The sequence below is a fragment of the Thunnus thynnus genome, chromosome 14 (assembly GCF_963924715.1).
Source record: "Thunnus thynnus chromosome 14, fThuThy2.1, whole genome shotgun sequence".
NCBI classification, from domain to species: domain Eukaryota; kingdom Metazoa; phylum Chordata; class Actinopteri; order Scombriformes; family Scombridae; genus Thunnus; species Thunnus thynnus.
The window spans coordinates 5,639,509-5,664,014 of NC_089530.1; the positions used below are offsets into that span (position 1 = coordinate 5,639,509).

General features: G+C 41.5%; 3 protein-coding genes across 5 annotated transcripts in view; 2 read left to right on the top strand and 1 right to left on the bottom strand.

The window, feature by feature from the left end:
* On the top strand, positions 1-4,476 carry calm2a (calmodulin 2a (phosphorylase kinase, delta)). The gene is made up of 6 exons (XM_067609430.1): positions 1-139; positions 1,078-1,108; positions 2,510-2,653; positions 2,749-2,855; positions 2,934-3,069; positions 3,194-4,476. Exons 1-6 carry the CDS (start codon positions 137-139, stop codon positions 3,220-3,222), a joined length of 450 nt encoding a protein of 149 aa, XP_067465531.1. The 5' UTR covers positions 1-136; the 3' UTR covers positions 3,223-4,476.
* A 1,073-nt stretch (positions 4,477-5,549) lies between these two features.
* On the top strand, positions 5,550-16,808 carry stpg4 (sperm-tail PG-rich repeat containing 4). Of its 2 annotated transcripts, XM_067609426.1 has the most exons (7): positions 5,550-5,866; positions 6,041-6,097; positions 6,964-7,218; positions 8,217-8,281; positions 8,584-8,629; positions 11,716-11,820; positions 14,412-16,808. In XM_067609426.1, exons 1-7 carry the CDS (start codon positions 5,777-5,779, stop codon positions 14,520-14,522), a joined length of 729 nt encoding a protein of 242 aa, XP_067465527.1. In that variant the 5' UTR covers positions 5,550-5,776; the 3' UTR covers positions 14,523-16,808. The 2 variants fall into 2 exon arrangements, with proteins under 2 accessions (XP_067465527.1, XP_067465526.1); XM_067609425.1 differs by lacking the exon at positions 5,550-5,866 and having other exon boundaries at positions 5,898-6,097.
* Positions 16,809-21,593: 4,785 nt separating this feature from the next.
* The window catches only part of ttc7a (tetratricopeptide repeat domain 7A), a 56,754-nt gene continuing 53,841 nt past the window's right edge, over positions 21,594-24,506 (bottom strand). For both annotated transcript variants that reach the window (XM_067609422.1, XM_067609423.1), the window contains one exon: positions 21,594-23,087. In XM_067609422.1, the coding sequence (XP_067465523.1) occupies positions 22,869-23,087 (219 nt within the window). In that variant the 3' untranslated portion in view covers positions 21,594-22,868. The remainder of the gene's footprint in view (positions 23,088-24,506) is intronic.

The window sequence follows — 24,506 nt, forward strand, 5'->3', positions numbered from 1 at the left end:
GGAGGAGTTTAGGATAGCCGTTAAAGGCGAGTCCAGTTGGCTCTTCCTCACTGTGTTCATAGAGACTGTCAGTTTCGTGTCGGCTTTGGCTTTCTTACGGATTTTGTTGTGAACCAGCCGCTGCATCTACGTCGAAATGGTAAGAAAAACAAGATTATGTTTTCTCTCTCCAGTCTATACTCGTCTGAGAGCCCCGTAGCAACTTTTTCAATGTTTGAAGGAAATGTCATGAAAACGTAAAGTCATCCGTGGCTAAGCTGAAGCCAACATTAAAACGATGCGATGCAGTTGCCGTATAGCTAACGTAAACTAAAGCCGCAATGGCCTGAATAAATGCAGTAACGTTAACACTCGTGTGCCTAACGTAACTAAACCGTAGTTACTCTTGAAACTGTGTATCAGCGTTCCCTAACAAATCTTTTTATTCAAACCAACAGTATTCAAGCTAATGTAAGACTCGTTAAATTATGACGGTGGTCGGCGCTGATTGACAAATGTGTGACTATTTGCCAACCGGTGCCTTGCTCGTGATGACTAGCTGTATTAGTCAGTCATTCTGCTAAATGTTGAGTAACGTTGGTGTTTGTCTGAAAGGGCTGTAACTGTGAGCCGGCACATGATGGTAGCTTGCTAACTTTAGCTCCTCTAGCTAACATTTACCGCCAAATTGTATGTTGTTCATTGTCTGGGCAAAGTTAGCGTCATCCATCGTTCAAACGGAGATGGATCTAACGTTAAATGGGCGCGTACTAAATGTGATCTGACATTTTTTCGGCATTGTTTCTTTCTCCTAAGATCACATAAAAGATTGTTAGCCATCCGCATGAAATTTGCCTCTGTTTTTGTGTAGTTGTACAGCTGCTCGCATAGTTACTGCAACCTCCAGTGTAAAAAGATGTGTTTGTAAGTTAGCTTTTTAGTAAATGGATTGCCCTGACTTTGAGGTCATTCATTAAGATTTGGGATGGCTATTAAAATCTTCTTTTTCCATCCTAATTTCCATTAGGATGGAAAAGCTTGTTGTGAATATTTTCAGTTTTTGGCACATTATTAATTGCTTCATTTGCTTCTTTTCAGGCTGATCAGCTTACAGAAGAGCAGATTGCTGGTAAGACATCGCTGCATTGATCTTCTGCTTTCCTCATATCCTGCAAAATGGCCTTCGTTATGGATCCTTGCATCCCTTGCAGTGGATTTATACTTTTGCCTTTTAAGGCGTTCCACAGGGCAGCCTACTGGTCATAAAACAGGAATGAATGAAACGGCTGTTGCTTGCTGGCTTTGGAGCACAGAAGGACTCCCTCATGGAAAACTTTGCATTTTCATGGTTGCTGTGTAATAAATGATGTAATCTGGAAGGGGTGTGCATTCTGGTGAGGTGTTGGCAGTCACCTTTTTACATGCTGTGCATGATGTGTCCTTTGCCCTGGGTGTGTTCTCATCAGATGGAAGGCTTACATTACAGTAGTAACTTGGGCTTAGCGTCCTGATGTTGTAAGTTTAAATCTAGTCTTGTCATAAGGCATGCAGTAGGAGTGTCCCCTGAGGCATTGTTGCCAGTTGCTCGTTTTTTATCATGCTTTTCATGTCTAAAATGTGGCATGGTACAATTGTAATGCTGGTTTTATATCTTGTTAATCTGCTTCCGTTGACTTGAGTCAGCCTAGGTCTCATGTTTCACAATATCCTGATCATATGGAATAAGCCTTTAGTGCGTTAACAACTTGCTTGATGTTTTGCTGACACGTGGCAGTTTTTAAATTGTCAGTTTCTTTGAACAACAAGAGATCATGCACCAGCATGCCTCTGTTGATGTGGAAGTCAACAGTAATGTTAAGCACCTGCAGTGATGTGGGCTTCTAGCAATCCATATCATTGGATTTCCCTTACATTTCCTGCAGTTGATGCAGATTGTAGGCCTTCCCTCATAACAAAGGGTGTTGCCTTGTGTGTTTGACCCTGCAAATGGCAGGGCAGGTTGTAGTTTTTATGATGCTGACAAGCTGCTGCATGCCACTACACATTGCCCATTGGCCTCATCACACTTGATGAGTGTGTCATTGTTCGTCATCCCTCACGGCTCCACCAAACCACACAGGCTGTCATTCGCTGCTGACTCTGCCCTTCTGCTTGGTCTCGTGGTCGCTATCCTTGTTTAGCCAGAAACGACTGCAGCTGGAACTCAAAACAGAAGGGCTCATCAGTATGCTGTAGCCAGTTTATAACTGAAACATGAGTGATGTAATGCCCTTTTGAGTCTTGAGCTAATTCAGGGTTTGGGTCAGTGTGATTGGCAGACTTGAGGATAAGATGAAGACTTGGTTATGCAAGGTTGCCTGAAAGCCTTTACATGGATTTTCTATATTTTCTGCTATAGATTCAGATTCTGCAGTGTTGGTATTTTACACCCACTGTCATATTGTCTTGCCAGTTCTGTTGTGTATGTCTAGCTTTTGGTGTGACATATCTGCTGTACTAAACAAGCCCATGTACTTTTTCTTACTAACAGAGTTCAAGGAGGCATTTTCGCTCTTTGACAAGGATGGAGATGGCACCATCACCACCAAAGAGCTGGGCACAGTCATGCGTTCTCTGGGCCAGAACCCCACAGAGGCAGAGCTGCAGGACATGATCAATGAAGTGGATGCTGATGGTGAGAACTCAATTTGGCTTCAAAACCTGCTAACCACACATACTGTAGATTCGCTAGATGGAAATCCCTCACCATGTCTGTTTTTATGTCTTCAGGAAATGGAACGATAGACTTCCCGGAGTTCCTGACCATGATGGCAAGGAAGATGAAGGACACAGACAGCGAGGAGGAGATCAGAGAAGCATTCCGTGTCTTTGACAAGGTAAATACTGTCTGCACTCCCACACATGTATGTATAACATTAAAAAAAAATTTGCTTACTAACTGATCTAATTTTCAGGATGGCAATGGATACATCAGTGCTGCTGAGCTGCGCCATGTGATGACAAACCTCGGAGAGAAGCTGACTGATGAAGAAGTGGATGAGATGATCAGAGAAGCAGACATTGACGGAGATGGACAGGTCAACTATGAAGGTTGGTAGATGTTGGATTTTATGTATTTTGTTTTTTTTTGTTTTTTTAATAAATATGATTGTTTTACTCATTTGACACTGAGTCTCAACATTTTTGTTTCTCCCTCCTTTTTTTTTTCCTGCAGAGTTCGTACAAATGATGACGGCGAAGTGAAGGCCTTGTACAGATTTCGTATATAAATAATTTGCCTTTTTTTTCTTTGTGTAATTTATCTGTAAAATCTTAATAGCCCCCCTTCGTCCCTGCCCCTTCTGCTGTCCAAAGGAACTGCATGTAAACTGCATAGGCTCTTGTCCCCATGTCCCTTTCTTTTGCTGTCATGGTGTTTTGGAGTGACGGAACGGTCATACAACCAGATGCCCGTGGAGGCCCCTGGGAGCCAGAGAACTTCGAATCTTCCTGTCTTGTGCTCGGGGCCCCTCCACGCATGGCGACATTGGAAACCTGTCAGCTGGTTGTCACTTGGCAACACTGTTGGCATGGAAACAATGTAGAGGAGTTAAACTCTGCATGGACTACGGACAAAGTATATATGGAAAATCTCTCAGCATTGCACTACTGCAAAAAAATGACACGGGTGTATCTCCTAGGTACTCGTACAAACTCTTTTTGTATCTGCTGTTCTATATACCAGAAAACGACTAATCTTACCATGCTTTTTAATGTTTTACTCACTACTTTTGCTTTTCTTTCTTTCTTTTTTTTTTATGGCCTCTGGTCATGCCTCAAATAATCCATTCCAAGTTGTATATTTTTGTTTTCCAATAAAATTTACAATCTACCCGGATTTGAAAATTGTCTTGTTTTCTCAGTTATAATGGATCCTTGAGTTTGTATACCCTGTAATAATTCCCATTTTTGTATTGAGGACAGGATGCTCCATTTTTGATAGGATTTTTTTTTTTCTTGTTGCTTAGAATACACATGAAATGTTTACCATTTTAAGTGTCCCCTGTTAATTCCCAAAAGCACTGAGGAGCATCAGCCAATGCCTCTTAATGTTCAGATAAGCTCAGATCAAATCTGTATTGTCATTAAATAAAAGCACTGAGTGGGATCAAAGGCTTCTATTTTGAAGTGCCCACAGTGGTACTCGACATTAGATTAGCCTTGTACTGTCCAGCTCCCTTACTGACTACATAGGCCATGTGTTGTCTGCTGCTGTTGGCACAGCACCATGTAGAAGCTGACTAACTCATGTCTTACTTGGCATTTGCCCCCAATCACGAGGTGCAGGTGATCGAGAGTACATCAGAAACCATGGTGTAAATAGAGGTGTACCTGTTTTTTTTTTTTTTTTTTTTTTTTTTGTTAATTTCTGATTATTGAGTTTGTTACAGTAGCTTGCAGAGATACTAAGTTTGTTATTTTGATGAATGACAAAATAAAGCTCTATTGTGGACCTCTGCTCTGCCTCTTGTGTCAATTTTATGCAAGCTGCTTCTAGTTTATGCCTCTGATCCTGTGCAGTGACTGAATTAACACTTCCATAATGCTAAAGTAGAAAAAAATGAAGGTGTTATGTGATGGTTTTGACTGTGTTGAGTAGTAAGGGGGCAGCAGTTTGTCGCTTGGTCAGATGTACATATTATTCATGAGTCTCTGTAGATGCATATTCAAGCATTTAGCACATCACAAAATGCACTTAAGTAACAAGCCATACTCTAACAAGGACTATAATGTAAAGAGGTAATTTACTCACCTCATTTGATTTTTCTAAGTCTTGTCATGTGTGCTGCTATAAAAAGTTTATTATCAACTAAATTTCCAAGACAGAACAAAAAGGAACACCACTACCCACAGCAATTTCAGGTGTGAATCGATGACACAAGTGGCTCTCATCTTGTCAAAACCAATTATCACAAGTCTTAAAAAACTCTCACAGTCGAAGTGTTGTCGCAGTCTACTTATAAAAAGCTGTTAATTACGCTGCACATGTAACACTAGTCTCGGCACTCCTCTGCATTCATGCATTGTCCAAAACAGAAAACTGAATGTACATGAGGTACTATGATGAAAAGGGACATATATGCACAGAACAGCCTCAGTGTGTTTTTAATGTGTGTGTAGCCTTCATCTCCACATGTACTCTCAGGTCACATGAGACTTCCTTGACAGGCAGTGTAAACATGATTTCTTGGCTTATTTGAACCATGCGTTCCATGTAGCCTTTGCTCCCAGAGTGAGATTTTAACTTCAGGTGATGGTCTTTAGTTATGCTGTGCTGTGTGTGTGTGTGCATGACATCACACTCCTGCCCAGTATGCCACAAGAGGTAAGGTACTTCAAACTTCATAAAGAGAGAAGAAACCTGTTGTGCTCCCAAAACTGTTGCATATCAAGATCCACACTGGAAAGAAAGATACACAAATTCCTGTTTTGTCCTGTACTGGATTGCAATTAGCACTGTGATGATGAGTTTTGATCGGTATCTTCTAATCAATATGACAGTATCACTCCAAATATCACAGGGATAATAATAAGAGGACTAACTGCAGCATGTACAGTATGTACCTCGCATAGCTTTCAGTTAGGACATGGACTTACTCACAAACAAACTGGTCGGTGAGTCTAAATTTAGCTCTCCACCACCAGGCCAGCTTGTTGAAAAATTGATCGATAGTGGAGTCGCTGCTATAGTAACAGTCACAGTTTTAATGGTGGTCAGGTGTCACTGGATCTCCAGTCAACCAGATAGTGAACGACAATGAGTACAGTGCAGGGTACGGCCACACGGAAAAACAAAGCTGCCTCTAAAGTCAGTGACATGTCCAGGGGTGGTAATAGAACAGATAAGGTAAGGCTCTTTAAAGCCCTTGTAACTGTGTGTGGTTAATTAGAACAAGCAGAACTGGTAAAGCACAGGATGATACATGTGGGAGACTCATCAACACATTGTTGGCATAGCAAAGTCATCATAGCAGAAACAGTCTCTACCATCTCGTGGCTTATGTCCTGTTTTTATCTGCAGGGTGATGACAAGGTGGACCTGTGTGGCCGGGGGCGCTGGTGGCTGGGAACACTGAAAGTAGGTGTCTGTCATACTGCAGTATGGTTTCATAGCCTGTCTTTGGAGCGGAGGCTGCTATGCTGTCGCCTGTGCGGGCCAAAACACTTGTCACTGGTTTGCCATTTCAAAGTGGCTCATTAGCTCATGCACAACTATAGCAGCACTGGTACATATTACCTTCAGGTAGCTTCCAACAGCTGTGATTTCAGTGAGATACCGCACTCCCTCACTGACATATCATGTTCTATTAACTGTCAGTTAATAGCTTTTAATGGACAGCACTATCCCAGTGTTTCTGTCCAAAGTGTGCAGTCTGGTAGAAATAAATTCAAACACTTACACTGCAGTGAGTCCAGTCCCTAAGTGCTTAACAGTACATTAATGGTAATGACACTTAGACCTAATTAATTATCAGTTTATTTTAATGTGAACCCAGCTCCCAGGCTCCATTGTTAATCAGCTGCCTTCTTCTGTCTGTGAATGTATCCTATACAGCTGACAATAGGCCAGGCGGTTTAGTGTTAGTGCAGCAAACATAGCTTGTTTGCTGTGCATTTACTGTATATACTCTGCTTGTACAAATAGGCATTTCATTTTGAAACGTCTAAATTTAGATTATGTTTGGCTAGGACGCCAGTCAGCATTTGTAGGTGAATAGGCCTGAAGTTAAAAGCTTCCTCCTCTTAATCGTATTTGAAAACTCAACATTCATACTGACCTTCATACCATCATTTATCTTTATTTCCTATGTTCCTTTTCAAAGTTATTATACAATGATCCAGTGGTGGCTGCAACATGGCAGCAATACAGTTAAGTGTACAACCCTAGCACGAAGCGATGTGGTCTTACATTATCTAAGCTTCTCTCCTCTCACTTTATTCTAGGACACACCCATCCCAGGTTTCTATCACATCCGGGATTTCATTGAGGAAGCTGAACTGAACCCGGTGAGGAAGACCTACGGGTTTAAAGGCTTGGGCAGGAAAGCCCAGACTGTGGGCGTGCGCAAGGGGGATCTGCTGCTGCCTGGGGCGTACGAATACACCGACGCTACCCAGGAGATCCTGATGCACCAGGCTTCCTACTCTTTCAAAAACTGCCCACGGCCTGACATCATCACCCTGGGCATCAGGGACAAGGTGCGGTTCAGGCATGACCTTTATCCTTCCTGCTGCTGGCATATGGGACACGTTTAAGGAATAGTTGAATATATGGGGGAAAACACTTTTAACTAACTTATATGTAGTGTATATATGTAATAAATCTACAAACAGAAAAGCCAAAATGTAATACCTCTAATGCCATAAGGTTTGAAATATAGTATAAGTGTGTTTTTACCATTTCTTATTGGTTATTACAGTGCAGACTGTTTTGTATGCTGCTCTAAAATAAGCATAATGGTGATCTATATATTTTACCAATAACATTAGATATGATTTCAAGAGTGATTATTGGTAGGATCTATGCCACTACACCACTTTGATTGTAGTATATATTTCTTATCCCAAGGGTGTCACTTACTTAAGCAGTATTTATCAGTTGCTCTGTTTGATAGTCTACTCGGCAGCGGCGTCTACTCATCATCACAGTACCTGGCTTAAAAATACAGCAGGTGCTAGGGCTGAACAATATATCAATATTATATCAATATTGTGATATGAGACTTGATATTGTCTTAGATTTTGGATATGGTAATATCGTGATATGTCATAAGTGTTGTCTTTTCCCGGTTTTAAAGGCTGCATTACAGTAAAGTGATGTCATTTTCTGAACTTACCAGACTGTTCTAGCTGTTCTATTCTATTTTCCTTTACCTACTTGGTCAATATATCATTTTATATCATTTTTATATATTACTGATGATTATTTGTAAATATTTTGTTTAAGCACCAAGAGTCATCCCCACAATATTGTTGCAATATCGACATCGAGGTAATATTGTGATATTTGATTTTGTCTGTATCACTCAGTCCTAGTAGGTGCTCTTAAAAAAGCTCCTGCAGCAGACTAACTGAAAACAGAGGATATGTTGGAAAGAGAAGCGTGTTGTTGGCGATGTAACACAGCAGACACAAAACAAACCCATGGTTCAACTGTCATATATATCTAAACACTTTATCTTTATTCCCTCTGCCAGTATATAAACACTTCACCGTGTGACTACACTGTGACAGCCAAACCAGTGGAGAAGATTCCCTGCAAGTAAGCACTCGACAAACAGCCTCTCTTTAACTCTCAGATCACAGCAGAGCAGACAACCTATGAATCATCCCTTGATCGCTGAATCCTTCCTCTTCACACAACTTCTGCTTTGCTCTCTCATCTCCTCACAGCACAAAGATGGAGGAGCAATCACCAACCTGCTCTCTCATTTTCTCTGCCTCTGATCATGCACGGCCTTATTCTTTTCTTCTCTCACTCTTCCCCTCACTGTTCTTCTGTCTTTTCTTTTTTTTTATTATTATGACAGCCACCCCCCTCTTTCTTCTCTCCTCTCCTTGCAGGCATGTGATGTTTCGGTCGACTGTGCAACGGATCAGCTTTCCGCCTGTAAGTATCTAGTCACCAAGGCTGGTTATTAGGACCATTCAGTCTTTCCATTGCCCACAAAAAGGCTTCATTACAATACACTTTCAATAGGTTCTGGTTACAAACTGTGACCTACTGTAGTGTGTATCTGGTATGTGCTGTACATGAGCTAGTTATGACAACCACTAGGGTCAAAGAAAACCAATCCCACAGCCTGTCTGATTGTATCATTTGCCCCATTTGAGGGCCTGTTATGGCACTGCACTGGCTGACCAGTCAGCTTTGGCTCATATTGCAGTGTTGCAGCCTTAGCAGTGTGTCCATGCTGGTAGCTGATGGATATTTGAGCCGTGCTGGCAGCTGCTGAGTGTTGACAGAGAAGGAAAGGTGCTAAGAAATCCCGAGGGTGTTATTACTGCAGACTTGGGAGCAGTTTTCTGCTGTTAGTGGTGTCACAGCGACTCTAAGACAAGTTTGTTGTCAAAGGTTAAGCAGTTACACAAATCCTGCAGTGAAGTTACAGAAAGCACAGATCATTCAGATGGATGACCTGTCGGAGGTACACAGATATTAGCAGATCAAAGTTGAGGTTTAATGGTTTATACTGGGAATTCTAGGTCCATCCTGAGATGGGGGGTGAGAAATTCAGATTTTTCTGAGCCATGCCTCTCAGCCAGGAGTAAAATGAAATTGATTTCCTCACATACAGAGAGAAACCTCCAGTGAACTGAAGATGTTTGGGAGCACAACAAGAAAGATATATATTCTCTTTTTTTCTGATTTTGACTTAATTTCTCCATCCTGAGGCCACTGTGTGTCCTAGATTTACATGTTGTGCTTTTTTGCAAAATCGACTGCACGTGCTGCTCGGAAGGAACAAATCCTCCCTTGAGATTCAAGCCTGTTTGAATTAAACTCATAATCCCAGACATTTTCATATGAATAAATGTCCTATTGCTGTAGCTAAGGAGTGATTCAACTTTTAACTACTGCATAAGAACCTGCTACTCTAAACACCTGCTAGCGGCATGGCTCTATCGATGTTGGTCTGTCAATCATTCCACCACTTTGGTCCAATATCTCAACATCTATTGGATGGATTACCATGAAATTGTATACAGACATTCATGGTTCCCACAGGATGATTCCTAAAGATGGTAATCTTCTGTTTTTTAATCTAGTGCCACCAGCAGCTTAAAGTTTTCACTTATCCAGTGAAATATCTTAACATCTACTGGATGGATTGGCACAATATTTTGTACAGATATTCATGGTTCTAAGAGGATGTATCCTAATGACTTTGGTGATCCCTTGACCTTTCCTCTTGCACCACCATGAGGTTAACCTTTGTTGTTTTGACTGAAATATCTTGATAATTACTGGATGGATTGCCATGAAATTTGGTACAGACATCCATTGTCAAATGAAGAAGCACCTCAACCTCATCGAATTTATGCTGGTGGCCTGAGGTTTACCACACATTATGCTGAATCAAAGCCCAACATGAGTTGTAAAACCACTACTTATAAACTTTCAAACATCACACAAGGCACCCTATAGGACAGACATCTATTGTCCCCTCCAAAGCCCTTTGGAGTACATGGATGGATGTCATTTATGGAAGCAAAAATAGCCACACCATTAACTTTTTCCAAATCAAGAAAAGCAAGAATATGTTGTATAATATTTTATTTCAGAAAGGAGTTTTCCAGTTGATTTAAGGAGTACTGTACAGCAAGGTCTTGGCTCAAAAATAGGTCAAAGTTTAAAAGTTTCACAGACATTCGCAGCATGTGCCAGTTACCTACGCCACACAGGAAAATGTTTCAAACGTGCTGTGCCACAGTAGAAAAGTAGGCCAGGTGCTTTGGCTCAAACACACTGACACACACACACACACACACACACAATGAGGTTTCATAATGGCAGTAAGACAGTTTCACTCTTCTCGTCCTGCCCGCCAGCTCCTGTGAAATACACCTGCATTAGCACCTCTGGGAGCATCATGCAGGCTTGCAGGGCCAGCAGGCCAGTTGCCGAGGATCAAGTGAACTGGCAAGTGGGATCAAATGGCACGTAATGGTAGCAGCCATCCCTCCAAGGAGCAGAAGAGAGGAAAAGACACCTTCCTCTTTCCCTAGGTCAGAATCAGAGAGTGGCTGAAAATGAAGGGCTGGTCCTGTGTTCAGGGACAGGGAGACAGTTTTATGTCTGAGAAGGAGGGTGGAGGGAGGGTGATGCTATTTCTGCATGGCACGCCGCTGGTGATGACCAGTATGTGTGTTAGTGGGTAAGAGGAAAGGAGAAGTGAAAGGCAAGAGAGAGGGAGAGAGATGGACTGACTTTTGACAGAGACCAACCTTAAACATACCTAAACCACAGATCTACTGGCAAAGACCATAAAGACATGAGTCAAATGATTCGTCATAGCTCTTAAAACTATCAGACTGGGACCTCAAAATAGGTCTGGTGAATATTGTTAGTGCGTCCTTTAGATGACTGAAGTATCAGTGTGGTATAACAATAGGTTTTCATGAGCTTAGATCCAAGGATGAAGGAATTAATCTCTCATTTGGCTCTAAAATGTCAGAGGTCATGATGTTCAGTGGATCAATTAAATTAAATTTGTGTTTGGCTGGTTAAGAGCAATGCCATTTCAATTCAGATGGCACCTTAGAAATAAAGGTCTAAGTTCTCTTCGGAGAGAACCTCCATTCTTCATAGGAGCTACCAGCGAAAGCCTGGTCATCGGCTCATAGTTAGCTGTTTCTCTCTGTGTATTTAAAGGTATACTATGCAGGATTTGCATTTACGTATTATGGTTGAAGTATAGCTGAAGCCAACAGAACTACAATCCGGTTGCTTTAAGCTAGTGCTAACTTACATTTTCAGTAAAAATAATGGAGAAAAACAAGCCATTACTGGCAAAAACACAACAAAGAAAACTTCCTCACAAGGTTATTTTTTCACCTGAACCAAGATGAGAAATCGTGTGTGCTCACATGCTAATGATCACATGCTAGGCTTGGTCTGCTGCATACTGAAGTTTTATCACACTTTCTATCGATCAATCAATCAATACTAACTACTATCTCTGACCACCTCAGAAGGAGGGACCTGCTCCATGCCACTACAATCCACAGACTAGACCAGCAAAAGGCATCACCTCCTGCTTCAAATCCACATTGCCGCGGCTCCACTATGTGCACTCAGTGAGTTCATACTTCACTCTTACACTTCACTATTCTTCATGAACAACAGTACATTATTAAAAGTGTGACTATAAAACTTTTTAGTTTAAGAACCTCTCAGCTGCATTATGGCATTGGAAGTTTTTTTTAGTAAAATGCAATATATTTATGTTTTGATTTGATTCAGTAATGATTTTATCATGGTTTTGGTAGAAAACAAACACATTTGTAACATATTAGATCTCATTGGAGTAATATGCGTAAATAAAATGGGACCAATCAAATTACTTCAAACAAAGTGACAAGAACCATTATGTCTCATATCACATATAGTGATTTAAATTTTACAATTCTTTGGTTAAGTTTATTCAAGATGTTTAAAATAATACATTTATTTTGAAAAGATTTCTAATAGACATACAGAAAAAGTTAAACCTCAGCTCTAGATGAACATCACAAACAACTTAATCTAAATATCAAATAAAAAGAGGTACATTACAGAAAGCACTTCAAGTCATATTCTATATTCAATCCATGAGGTAACAAGGCTCTTAGATGGTGGATCCGATAGTGTTTCCTCCTGGAAAGTAAAAAATCCAAGTTACCTCCTCTCGAGGGGAGAGATACCTTCTGAATAGCAATATATCTTAGAGAGGAAATAGGAAGATTAAATTCAACAAAATGTGCTGCTACTGGATAATTCATGTTTTTGTATCTAAGAGTGCTCCTATGTTTAGCAATATGAGTTTTCAGTGCTCTACTCGTCTTTCCAACATATGACTTACCACAAGGGCAAATGATAAGATAAACGACCAACTTAGTGTGATATGAAATAACTCCTTTCATAGACATCTCTTTACCTGTGTGAGGATGTTTAAAACTATTACAATGGTAAGTTTAGTTACACTGACTACAACAACCGCAGCGGCAATTGCCCTCAGGGATAGGTATTAAAGTGGCTTGGGCTGTTACTGATTGAAGAGGAGGTAAATATGAGTGTACTAGGTGGTCTCTCAGGTTTTTACCTCTTTGAATACATCATTGAGTTGACAATCAGATTCAAGTATAAGCCAGTGTTTTGTTATTATTCCCTTTATCTGTTCTGAACCCTTAGAATACTCTAATGATTTCACTGTAGGTTTATTTTTTCAGAGATCACACCTAGATCTGTCATGTATTTTAGTGGCAGCATCATTTAGGATAGATTTTGTTGTATCCTCTTTGCTGAAAGTTGTTTTTCATTTCACTCATGTTCCTGTCAAAATCATCAGTTTTCTGGAAAATTCGTTTTAATCTGCAAACAGTAAGGGATGATCAGAGTCTGCCCTTAGTAAAGTATTTCTAGGAGTAGGTTTTCTGAACAAATTTGTATACAAGTAATTATTCTCTCTCATGATCCATAAATCTAGAAATCTGATGTGTTTGTAGTCATAATCCATAGTAAATGGCAGGAATCAGAACATGATGGGTTTTGGACACTTTAAACACACAAAACACATCATCCTAGTAGCTCTTCCATAAGAATATATTCTCATGAAGCCATCGTTAGAGTAAATAAACTTCTCTTCAAACAAGCCCATATATAAGTTAGAAAAGGTTAAAAGTTAATTGTTGGTGAGAGCTGAACAGAGGAGAGCCAATCAGTTAGTTAATGTCCTGCAGGCCATCTTTTGGGGCTCCATTCGAGGTTTCTACAGAAAAAGATGTTGCCCCCACTTGCACCTTTTTTGTCTCTGTTGAATTTTTTTGATTTTCATTTCTCTAGAGAGCTTCTCCTGCATGTCTTGGTTAGCCTTAAGAAGGTCAAGGAATTTTTCTTCATGTCTGATTGCTTGGGATAGAGACAGATTTTTCTCATCAATTGATTTGCCCAATTCATCCAGGTCTTTCTTGAGTTGGTCAACAAGCAGAGTCATCAGGTCAAAAGCACACTTATTCAAGATGGCACATTGGCGTTCACAGAATTCTTCTGTTTTTTTGCCCAGCATGGGTTCCCTCTGCCATCTAAGACCTCGGGGAATGACTCCTTGTCTGCTGTAATCACTCAAAGTAATTACATGTAGGTGGGTTTTGACCCGGTGTCTGGAAAGGTTGAACAGTTCATTGGAGACCTCTGTAGACTGTGGTAGTGACTGGTCTGTGGATGATACCTTCTCTTTGGTGTTGGCAGAATTCAAATGATTCTGGTCTGGTCAGGATCTAACAGTTGTGTTGACTGTATAGTAGACATCTTGGAGCTCTTTTACTTTTGGTTGCAGGATACAGAAGACAGATATAATGGAAAAGTAACACACACCAAGGGCTGTAGTGAGGTGCTGATCACTGGAAGTAGATATGAAAGTAGGAAAACAGTGTCGCACACTCTGACTCCCTATGCATTTTATTCAATATAACCTAGCTTTGTCTGTCTTTCTCCCCCACTGTATAACATGAGCTCCCTCTCCTCCTTATCCTTGTCTTATTGATTAACGTTTCTTAACCAACAAGATGAAGAAAATAAATGAAAAACTAGAAAAACTACCATGTTTCTCTTTTGGCTAAGTAACTTTCTTTTTGACATCATAATGAACAAAGTATGTGCGTGTATGTGGGTATTGTTTTGCATACCACAGAAGACCCCAGGACCAGGGGCCTATGACCCTTGCTGGAAGTTGGATGACCGGCTGAGCACAGAGACCACGATGGACCCGTCATTTAGCCTCTTCTTCCGTAACATTCCCTAGCTTGGACTTGATTTCCCACAATGCCCTGATTCCACCAATGTCTCCCCAATGCTGTCAGCTTACTAGCAGATCACACCTGACCCTGCCTTATTGATAAAATAAAAATAACATCATGAATGTACAAAAGCAAGTCTCTCATTACTTGGACTAATGTTTATCTGCATGTCAGTGAGGAATTTTGTGGTCTGCCAACAACATAACAAGCTACATTCGTTGTGCTCAAATTGCTTTAGTGACGCCGGCTAGGGAAGCAGAATGATCTTATCTGCAACAAAGAGTACTTCATTCCACTTAACTACATGTTCCCGGTATTGCTCTCCCCCTTCATCTCTCCTGCGCTCGCTCCTCTCTCTCCCTCTCTGTTGGCAGTCAGGCTGCTTTGCCTTCCTACTATCTCTGCCCTGCGATGCACTCAGGAGGAGGAATGCTGCTCAGCCATGCGTCACATGCACATAGCTTAATGTGGCATGCTGCACCCTCAGATAACACATTCAGTATTAGGGGCCAAGGCAGTGGCACACAATAAAACAGCTATTCTTATCGCTACCTACTCCGCATACTCTCTTTCTATCGACGAACCAAACAAACACGGCCAATAATGTCGGGACACAGCAGCGATAGGAATCACCTCCGCATGGAAAATAATGGTGGCGTAGATTACAGCGCGACAGGGAGTGGGTACAAAAATAAAAACAAACACATTGCAGAATTGTTATTAGCGTGATCCTGGTCAGGGTTTTTTTTTTGATCATGTATTTATTCAGAGCAGGGTTTTGCTGAGCATGCATGCACTTTGTCAGCACTGCTTCACATTCATAGAGCTAGATAGTCACGCCTAAAAGCAGCAGAATTTTGTGCTACGGCCAGTTAGACAGTTGTTGAGGGAGTGGAGAGTTATATTCATCCATTCTGCCCACCCAGATTCTGCTGTCGAATCCAAGGATGAAAACATGTTGAACAGTAATTAAAGCCCACTTTATTAAGCTTTATTTTAGTTCTGTATTGATTTATGAGCATGAGTAATCACCCATGGCCACCAATACAGCCTGGAGTCTTTATAATGCCATTAACAAACAATAATCTACCTCTTTCATTAATAGCAAATGGGACACTTGGCTTTCATGGAAGAGTCGATTTTATTTTTAAGCTGTTTTGGAAGTAGCCACTCAGTTATATGATCAGTCTTTGTATGTTTCCATCAATAAAGCAGCGCCACGTCTGTGACCACAGTTTCCCAATAAAATAAGAACAAACTTGGTTCCACTTGTCTCTTCTTCCATGTTGGATGTACATTAAAGCTGCAATAATCAATATTTTTATATTAACAATATATCAAGTGACTGGGTGTAATGTAAAAGGGGTCATTCAAAACCAACCATGAGTCATCAACCACTCTGCAATTTCCCTCAGCTCTACAGAGCGTTTTAGCGTCTTTCAGCTTCTTGTTTTGGTTCAATCTAAATAATCAGTCTCACCCAGCAGGACAAAGTTAGCAACTGGAGAGTGACACTGGAACATTTAGCAACTAAAGAAACAGATATTTTACCTTATAGCTGGTGAAGACCAAAACAGAGCTTAAAGGAAAGTGACAATGAGACTTGCATTTGTCAGCTGACCAGAGACACGAGTCAAATAAAAGCTAATGGTACTCTGTCTGGTGCATGTGTAAATATGTAACTGCTTCTTAACTGGTTAGCCACCACAACTTCATTAGGTGATAAAAAATCAATGTTCCGTTTACATTGAAAATAATGTTTTGATTTCCCAGGTTTGAGTTGGGAATTCTGTGATCCAATCACAGAGTAATGTGCTGAGGTCACAGATGGGGCTAACTGTATTCTTATTTTGGTGTATTGTTCATATTCACAAAACATTTCAACCTTGACTTCTGACAGAGCAACATCCCTGGAGCTGGTGGGGACGCAGTATCTTGCTCAAGGGCGCTTCAGCAGGGTGAACACAGACATAAAAGACTGAGTGTAGAGGCTTATTTCGAGAACAATTTTTGATAAGAGAGGACCTGAGGGAGTTTTGCAACTTGTGAGATACCGTACATAATTAGGCATTGGATTGACTCGTCTACATGTATTGACATCAGTGAAGTGTTTTGATCGGGACAACAGTCAGGCGAGCCGTCCAGAGCTTTATCACGGCACATCTACTTTGCCTAGACTTTAATCCTCACCACTCTGTTTTCCTTCAGTTGCCGACACTTAAGAGCTTGAAGAGGTTCAAGAGCTGGGCTCTTATTCCCCATGTCATTATTCTGGAGACAAAGGAGTGCACACTTCCACCCGAAGAGGAAGACAATCTTATTAACACGGGGCTTTGCACGCAGCCTCTGGAGGGCTGGGCATGTGAGGAGGACGCAATGAGAGAGATGTGAATGTGTGTGTGTTTGCAAGTGATGAGCAGCCATTCTGCCTGTGGTCAAGGCACCAAGCCCCCAGTAATCTCTGTGTCTCTCAACCCCCGGAGCCCTTCCTCCCTTCTCATCTCAGTGATCTCCACGGTCCAGCACTGATCTCTGACATATGCCTCATACTGACGACTTAACACCCTCCATCTCCCACAGCCTGCCTCGACCACAGGCACGACCAGGCACCCGCTCTTTCACTGTCAAGCAAGGTCTCCCTCGTAGACATACATTGCTTCAAAGAGTGCGCACGCGGGCACACAATGAAATGAAAGCACACACGTGTGCATGCACTTGTGATCCTTTGCTTTTTAAAAACCCCAAAATTAGTATGCATGAACCTGCAAACACATGCTCACACATTCTCATTTCTCAAAGGTTCTGTGTGCTAGTGATCACAATATTCTTTAAAAATATACAATATTTATCAATCATTTTATATAAAGGTCTTTAATAACTAGTACGAACATTTTTATATAAATAAATAAAACCTCTGAAAGATGAATGTGGGCCTTGCATCTGCACTTTGCAAGGAAAATGATCAGGACGCTAGGCAAAGCACGCACCACAGTAGAAACTACCGTGCACAGCATGCACTGCACAAAACCAACCATAAACACAATCTTTTCATCTGTGCTATTTCCTGTCAAGAGTGGTGACAAGGCGATTTAAGTGTGATTTAAGATGCGAGTTATGCTGGCACAGAGGAATTATATCATTTAAAGGTCCTGAGAACATCTGGTGTCAGGGAAGGTCACACAGGTAGTACAAACATCAACTTTGGTTTCCGGGGACAGCTTAATGAGATCCGGTCAACATTCAGGAAGCAGTGCAGCACATCAGTGGGGTCTGGAATAAATCTGTGTTTTTGGCAGCTTACAAAAGGAGCTGACCCTGCTACCCAGTGGTGCAGCTGAGCCGGAGTCAAGGATGTCAAATTAACAGCTAAGTCAGGACAACATGCTGAGAAAATGTGACATTAGTGTGGAACAATGACGAAGCCATGCCGCTGGAATTTCCTAAGAATGCGAGGTTGCTCAAAAATACCCATAATCCAATACTGTTGCGGGACAAATGCCATTATCAGTTGCTGAGTCCCAGCTAAAGGTCGCCAAACAAACAAACCCCAAACAGAGCAGCTATTGTTCGCTCAATGACATTGTGCTGAACTAAAATGGCCTCCCAGTATCACACAACCAGGCTGGCTCTGTCTGTCTTTCTCCCCCACTGTATAACATGAGCTCCTTGAGAAACTCCAGCCTGCAGTAAGAGGGTCAAACAAAGAGGTGGCAAGTTCAGAGGTTCTGCTCCCTTGTGTCCCCTTTAAGTCCAGGTCACATTCACTCTCATCACCACATCCCACACTGAGGCCGATGACTAGTCGGCTGAGGAATTTAGCAGGCAGTGTGACACACCAGGAGGGTGAACAGGTATCCTTTTACCCCCCCCTCAAGCTGCTGACAGACACATTGGAGCAACATTACGCTTCTATTAAATGACATTTAAAAGTTTAATCAGCTCCAATGGGAGACTGTTAGCGAACAAGGGGGTCATTGTTTAAGTGGGTAATGGCGCTGGCACCCGTCGCGGCGTGTGTGGACGTGGACCAAGAGCGCCTGGAGGGTGATCAGGTGAGCGGGGGAGTGATTGATGGAAGAGAACACATGGCTGGCCAAGCTGCCTTTTACTGTGCTGCTGTTGCGCTTGGTGCTTGACAATTCCCCATACCCTCATAAATAAGCATCAGAGCATATCTAAAAATGAGGCTGATGGCTGTGTGGCAACAATGTGAGAACAATCCAGTGCTTACTTAATATCATTAAACAGGTTTAGCATGGCTGCTGGTGGCTCAGGAGTTTATTGTGCATTTGAAAGTATCTCATGACCTTTTGCCCTCGCACACATTTTCTCTTATTCACAGCCATATGGTCTTATATACAGGAGTTGAAAAGTTTTTGACATTCTGGGAAATAAACCTATTCACTTTCTTGCAGAGAGTCAGATAAAAAGGTTGATACCACTCTCATGTCTGTAGCTTATGGTAAATATGAAGCTACAGCCAGTAGCTGTTACCTTAGCTTAGCTTAAAAACAACAGGAGAAACAGTGGCAAATAGCTAGCATGGCTAAGTCCAATATTAACAAAATCTGTCTACAGGCACCTGTAAAGCTAACTTAACACCTTACCTCTTGTTTGTTTAATGCGTGCAAAAACTAGTGAAATGTAAAAATGACAAGTTGTGGAGGGCTTTGTACCACACTATTTTTTGGCTAGGCGCAGTGACTTCCACAACATGTCCTTTTTACACTGTGGTTCATGTATGGAAAAAGACAGAACATATAGTGTGTTTGTCAGTGAGCTTTCAAGGTTCTGGTAGGTGGATTCCTTTAGTTAAGCTGACTGGCTGCTGGCTGTAGATTAATGTATACTGTATGGACGTTAGAGTGGTGTTAATCTCCGTATCTAACTCAGAAAGATAGCAAAGCTATTTCCCAAAATGTCTAACTATTCCTTTAACCATTCTGATTAACCTGTGAAAAGTAAATTAATAGATTTTTATGACAATGCATTAGTATTATAGCCTACATTAATTAAAGTAGATGAAAACACAGCAGATATGAAGTAGGTCTGAAATATATTCAGGGTTTTAACTGTAAAATCTTTGGGAAATGCTCAACTCATGTGAGAAAATAAATCTTTAAAAGAAGAAATGTTTGTTTGCCTAAGTGTTTGTATTTATCACCTTTGGGCAATTTTTCTTTACAACATTTTGAAAACATGCTCATGTCAACATGTGAACATTGGAAGCATTCTTGTATTGAACACTGCTGGAACACATTTGCCCCTTGGGAATGAACTCTGTTTACGTCTACTGTAGCAGTCATTTTATTTATAAATGAGATTATGGAACCACATCTCATCCTTATTACCTCCATCACTACCCTCACCCATCCATGACCCCCCATACTTGTTTGGACATCACAATGATGGTTTATGGTTTCTCTTTTGGCGCTGTGCACCAACACCACCCAGTCAATGCCCTCCACGTGGCACCAACACACACAAATATGCACACACACCCCCATGACCTGAATACCGGGCCCACACGCACATACACACCTCACTCCTCAATGTGGTTATTACCTTTGTTCACCAATTCCAGTGTGGCTGTTGTCAGTTACAACTAGTTAATTACTTCATGATATGTATGCAGGATGGTTGTGTGTAAATGTGCAGTAAGTGCACCTAAACACTTGATACCTGTTGCTGCCCACCACCCCATCGTCATATCACAGATACACATACAGAGTGTGTGACAGTCTTGTGAAACTCAGGTGTGGAAGTGAGAGCTTAACCAGAGTGACACGCCTGGGTGCTCTGACATCACAATGACACAGGTGCACATACTCGATCTTATGCATACTACTCATTTATCCCAGGTATATGTACTGTATATATATTTATGTGTGTGTGTGTGTGTGTGTGTGTGTGTGTGTGTGTGTGTGTGTGTGTGTGTGTGTGGTGACACTTGGTCTAGTGAATAGAGCTTCATCTGCCCCTTGTCATTCTGAGAGGCTTTGCAGCGGGCCGCTTCCCCCATTAATCTGTCTCCTTTTACCAGAGCTGTCAGGACCACTGCGTGTGTGTGAGCACAAGTGTGTAGCATGTGCGTACTTACTGTGCCACACAATGTGTGCATGTGGCTCTCTTTGTCAATGTGTGCGTCTGCATGCCAGTGACCACACATGTGTGTGTTTGTGAATGTGTGAGCACACCATGTAATATTTCACTCCTTACCCACAGGGATTAGACCATTCATCTCCCGAAGCTCCTGTGTAGGTGTCACACATCGCACTAATGAGGAGAGGATGGAACAAGGGAGAGCCAGCGAGCGAGGAGGGAAAAAGTAAAAATAGATTTTTTGTTTTCGGACAGCAGAGAAGAGGCGACAGTGATCGATAATTCCTGCGCAAATCGAAGTATTGATGAATGAGGGATTTTCATGCTGGGAGCGATGGGAGTGTGGGCGATTGTAGAGCTTTAAAAAAAAAAAAAGAAGGCAGGGATTAGCACTGGTCGCCCTACAGGGAGGGGAAGGGTTAAGAAATGGGGCTTTGCTGAGAGCAAAGGCAGGTACTCCTCTTATAACACAAATCAATTTACGCTAGCCTGAGAAATTGATTACAGTTGGCTCATACCTCACATGGTAACAGCAGACATCAAACAGACACTGTCAAGCCTGCAAAACCACACAACGGGGGCATTATCTGCCTCTCGCTGTGTGTGTGTGTGTGTATGTGCGCGTGTGTGTGTGCAGGGCCTGTGTGTGTGTTGTTCAGCAGACAAGATATCTCTTCGCTTTCCCCAGTTACTCAAACAAGGGGATGGCTGCTAGGCAACCAAGCCACATCACATCACATCAGGCAAGCTGGGAGAGAGAGACACACACACAGAGAGATACAGTAGAGATGGAGAGAGAGAGAGATAGGAAGAGGAGGAGGAGGAGGAGGGAGTTTGGAGGCAGAAAACTGTGCTGGCAGTATTACATAAGCCGGCAGCCCAGTCCCACTGCTCACATTAATGTGGTTAGGCACTCGGAAGTGATGTCCATTAGTCACAAGTGACAAGGCAGGTGAAGACGCGGCATCCAGCAGTGATTTTAAAAGCTGTTGTTGTTTATAATGGAGAGCATTACGAACAGATGAGTCAAAAAAAAGAGAGAACACAATGCACACATGGATGAATCGCCTACTGTATCGTACAAACAGAACAGGGACTGATAACACCCCAGATGGATCATTTAAAACTAACACACGTAATGTAAAGACATACTGTACGAAAACACATGCACATAGACACACACATACACAATAATGACATGTGGAATGATATGTGAATGCCCCTCTTAGAAAATACATGAGCTCTCATTTGAAGATGAGAGGGCGGGAGTGTTAGGGTGTGTGTGTGTGTGTGTGTGTGAGTATGTGTGTGTGCATGTACATAAAAGCTGTGTCAATCAACATGATCATCAAAAATACATCAAAGGTTAAAATAAAGATGAGCTGCTGTTGTGACTGACAGCCTATACATAATCTATGAATCTGCATTTCCACATTATAACACAACAACATACATTCTATCACAAGATGTAACCAGCACATCTTAGCAAATTATGAATAATTAAATGGATATAAATGGGTCAATACAACCCAAAGTCTATCTTTTGAGAATGAACATAACACTCCCTTTACAAAATGAGTGCTTTATACTCAAAAGATAGATTTAGCTTTGAATTGACCCAGTGATTCTGATTATTAAAAATATTGCTCGTCATTTGTTATATTACTGCTGTACTCCATAGGAGATGTGCTCACAGTTGTTACAATACTTACAATCATTTTTACTTTTCACCCCTGTTATATTCGATATCCAATATTCTTGTCTCTGTTTTCATTCAACACCAGGGGAAAATAAAATGACTTGCTATTTTTCATTTGAGAGAGCATATCCAAAATTGAGGCTTGGAATGTTCAGATACAGTGTAGTCATTTTGAAAATATTAGACTGATATTTAAGACAATGACAATGAAAGTCACGACTCGTCATCATTAGCAGTCATTATCACTGGAAGTGAAAAAGTACGTATTAAAGGAATAGTTTGACATTTTAGGAAATATACTTATTCACTTTCTTGCCATGAGTCAGATGAGAAGATTGATACCACTCTCTCAGAGCGGTGCAGTATCAATCTTCTCATCTAACTTTCAGTAAGAAAGCGAATAAGCCTGTTACCCAAAATGCCCATTCCCATTAAATTAAATTTTTCCACCCAGCACTGCTTTTGACTGTATTTGCATCAGTGTATAATCATCCAGCAACAGGCCAATTCCTTAACCATGACCAAAGACCTCCACCTCAGCCCAAGCCCCTCAGAGCTCCCTGGGGATGATGGTGAAGGGCCGGACGGGGCAGGACGCCTCCAGCTCCAGGGCGGTCAAGAAGCAGTCGGGGGCCTGGCTGGAGCCCCGAGACTGCAGGGCCTCGCCCAGGCCGCTCCATGCCTCGTGGGATGTGCTGTGGACCTGAACTGCATCACGCAGGACCTTCTCGCCGAGATGGACACGCCCGGTTTTCACCAGCAACCGGCCCTGGATGGACAGATGGGATAAAAGAAAATAAGGAAAATAATAAAATCTGCATTGATATACAGTGTACAATATGTATACTAATGTTTCATGGTTCATCAAGTCATGTTCAAAACACAAGTGTAGAGGACACCTAAGACAGAAATATGTTGCATCAATATTTCTATTTAATCTTCTGGAACACTTTAAAACTCTGACGTATATACAGTAACTTAAAAGTACGTTGTGGTTAAAAGGATTTTTGTAGGTCATGAAAAGTTGATATTTTGGGAATAAAAAAACAATTATACAGCAGTTTAAGTGGGACACAGTGTTTTTTATTTTTGTTTTTTCTGCTGAATTTGCTGTGTTAAAACTGAATTAACCCCACTTCTGATGTGAGTTACAGGCTGGAAGTTGACCTATGGCATGCTCTCGTTTTCACAATGCAGAATGGTGATTACACATTTAATTTCTCTTCCTCATCCTTAATAATATTTTTTATCCTAAATATCAACCATTAAAGCATTTTTCATAGCATGATAAGATCAAGCAAACAGATGGTGGCTTTTTACAAAAAAATCCAAATCTTGGATTATAATGCCTGCTGTCCTGTGGTCTAGTTTAGGATGACAAAAAACAAAACACCAACAATGACAAACTGTACTACATTTTACTACAGTCATATTCAACTAGAATTGTACAACTAAAGGGAGAAAATCCACAAATCATGAGATTAGGAGCAACCCTTTGCCACACATACACACACACACATACACACACACACACACACATACAGAGTGATAAAAAGATGTTGATGCTGTGTTTAACTTTCTGGGATCGGAGGAGAGATATCTGGTCAAAAAGACAATTTGTGTACAATTTATGTACACATACATTATTGCTGATAATTTGCCAAAGCATAACCTTGCTTTTTAGATTGATGAACTGTGTTTTTTCTAACGACTAGGCAGAGACAATGGTTTCAGGTTTTACTGGCAGCAGGTAGAAAATGGAACCCATCTGAGGTGGTGTAGCAGGCGAAATCTGTTCTCAGGCATGGAGATATTTTGGGCCAAGTGCAGCATGGAAGAGGTGGCTTTGAGCTAGGCACAAGTAGACCCAAATGGCACAGAGCAGGACCTGCCCAGAAGAGATGGCTGGTGGTAAAAGCAGGTGGAATGTGCAAAGTGAAAAGGTAGTCTCACAGGCAAAACAAGGCCAGTGGACAAGATTGGAAAACCTTGTGAATCTTTGGGAAATGGAAGGAGGCAGATTGAGCTTCATCATCAGAGCCATCTACGATGTTCTTCCCAGTCCCAAGAACCTGAATCAGTGGCGTGGGGAGGACCCATCATGTCCCCTTTGCCAAACACCAGCAACCCTACGGCACATACTTACCAGCTGCAAGACCTGCCTCACCCAAGGCTACACCTGGAGGCA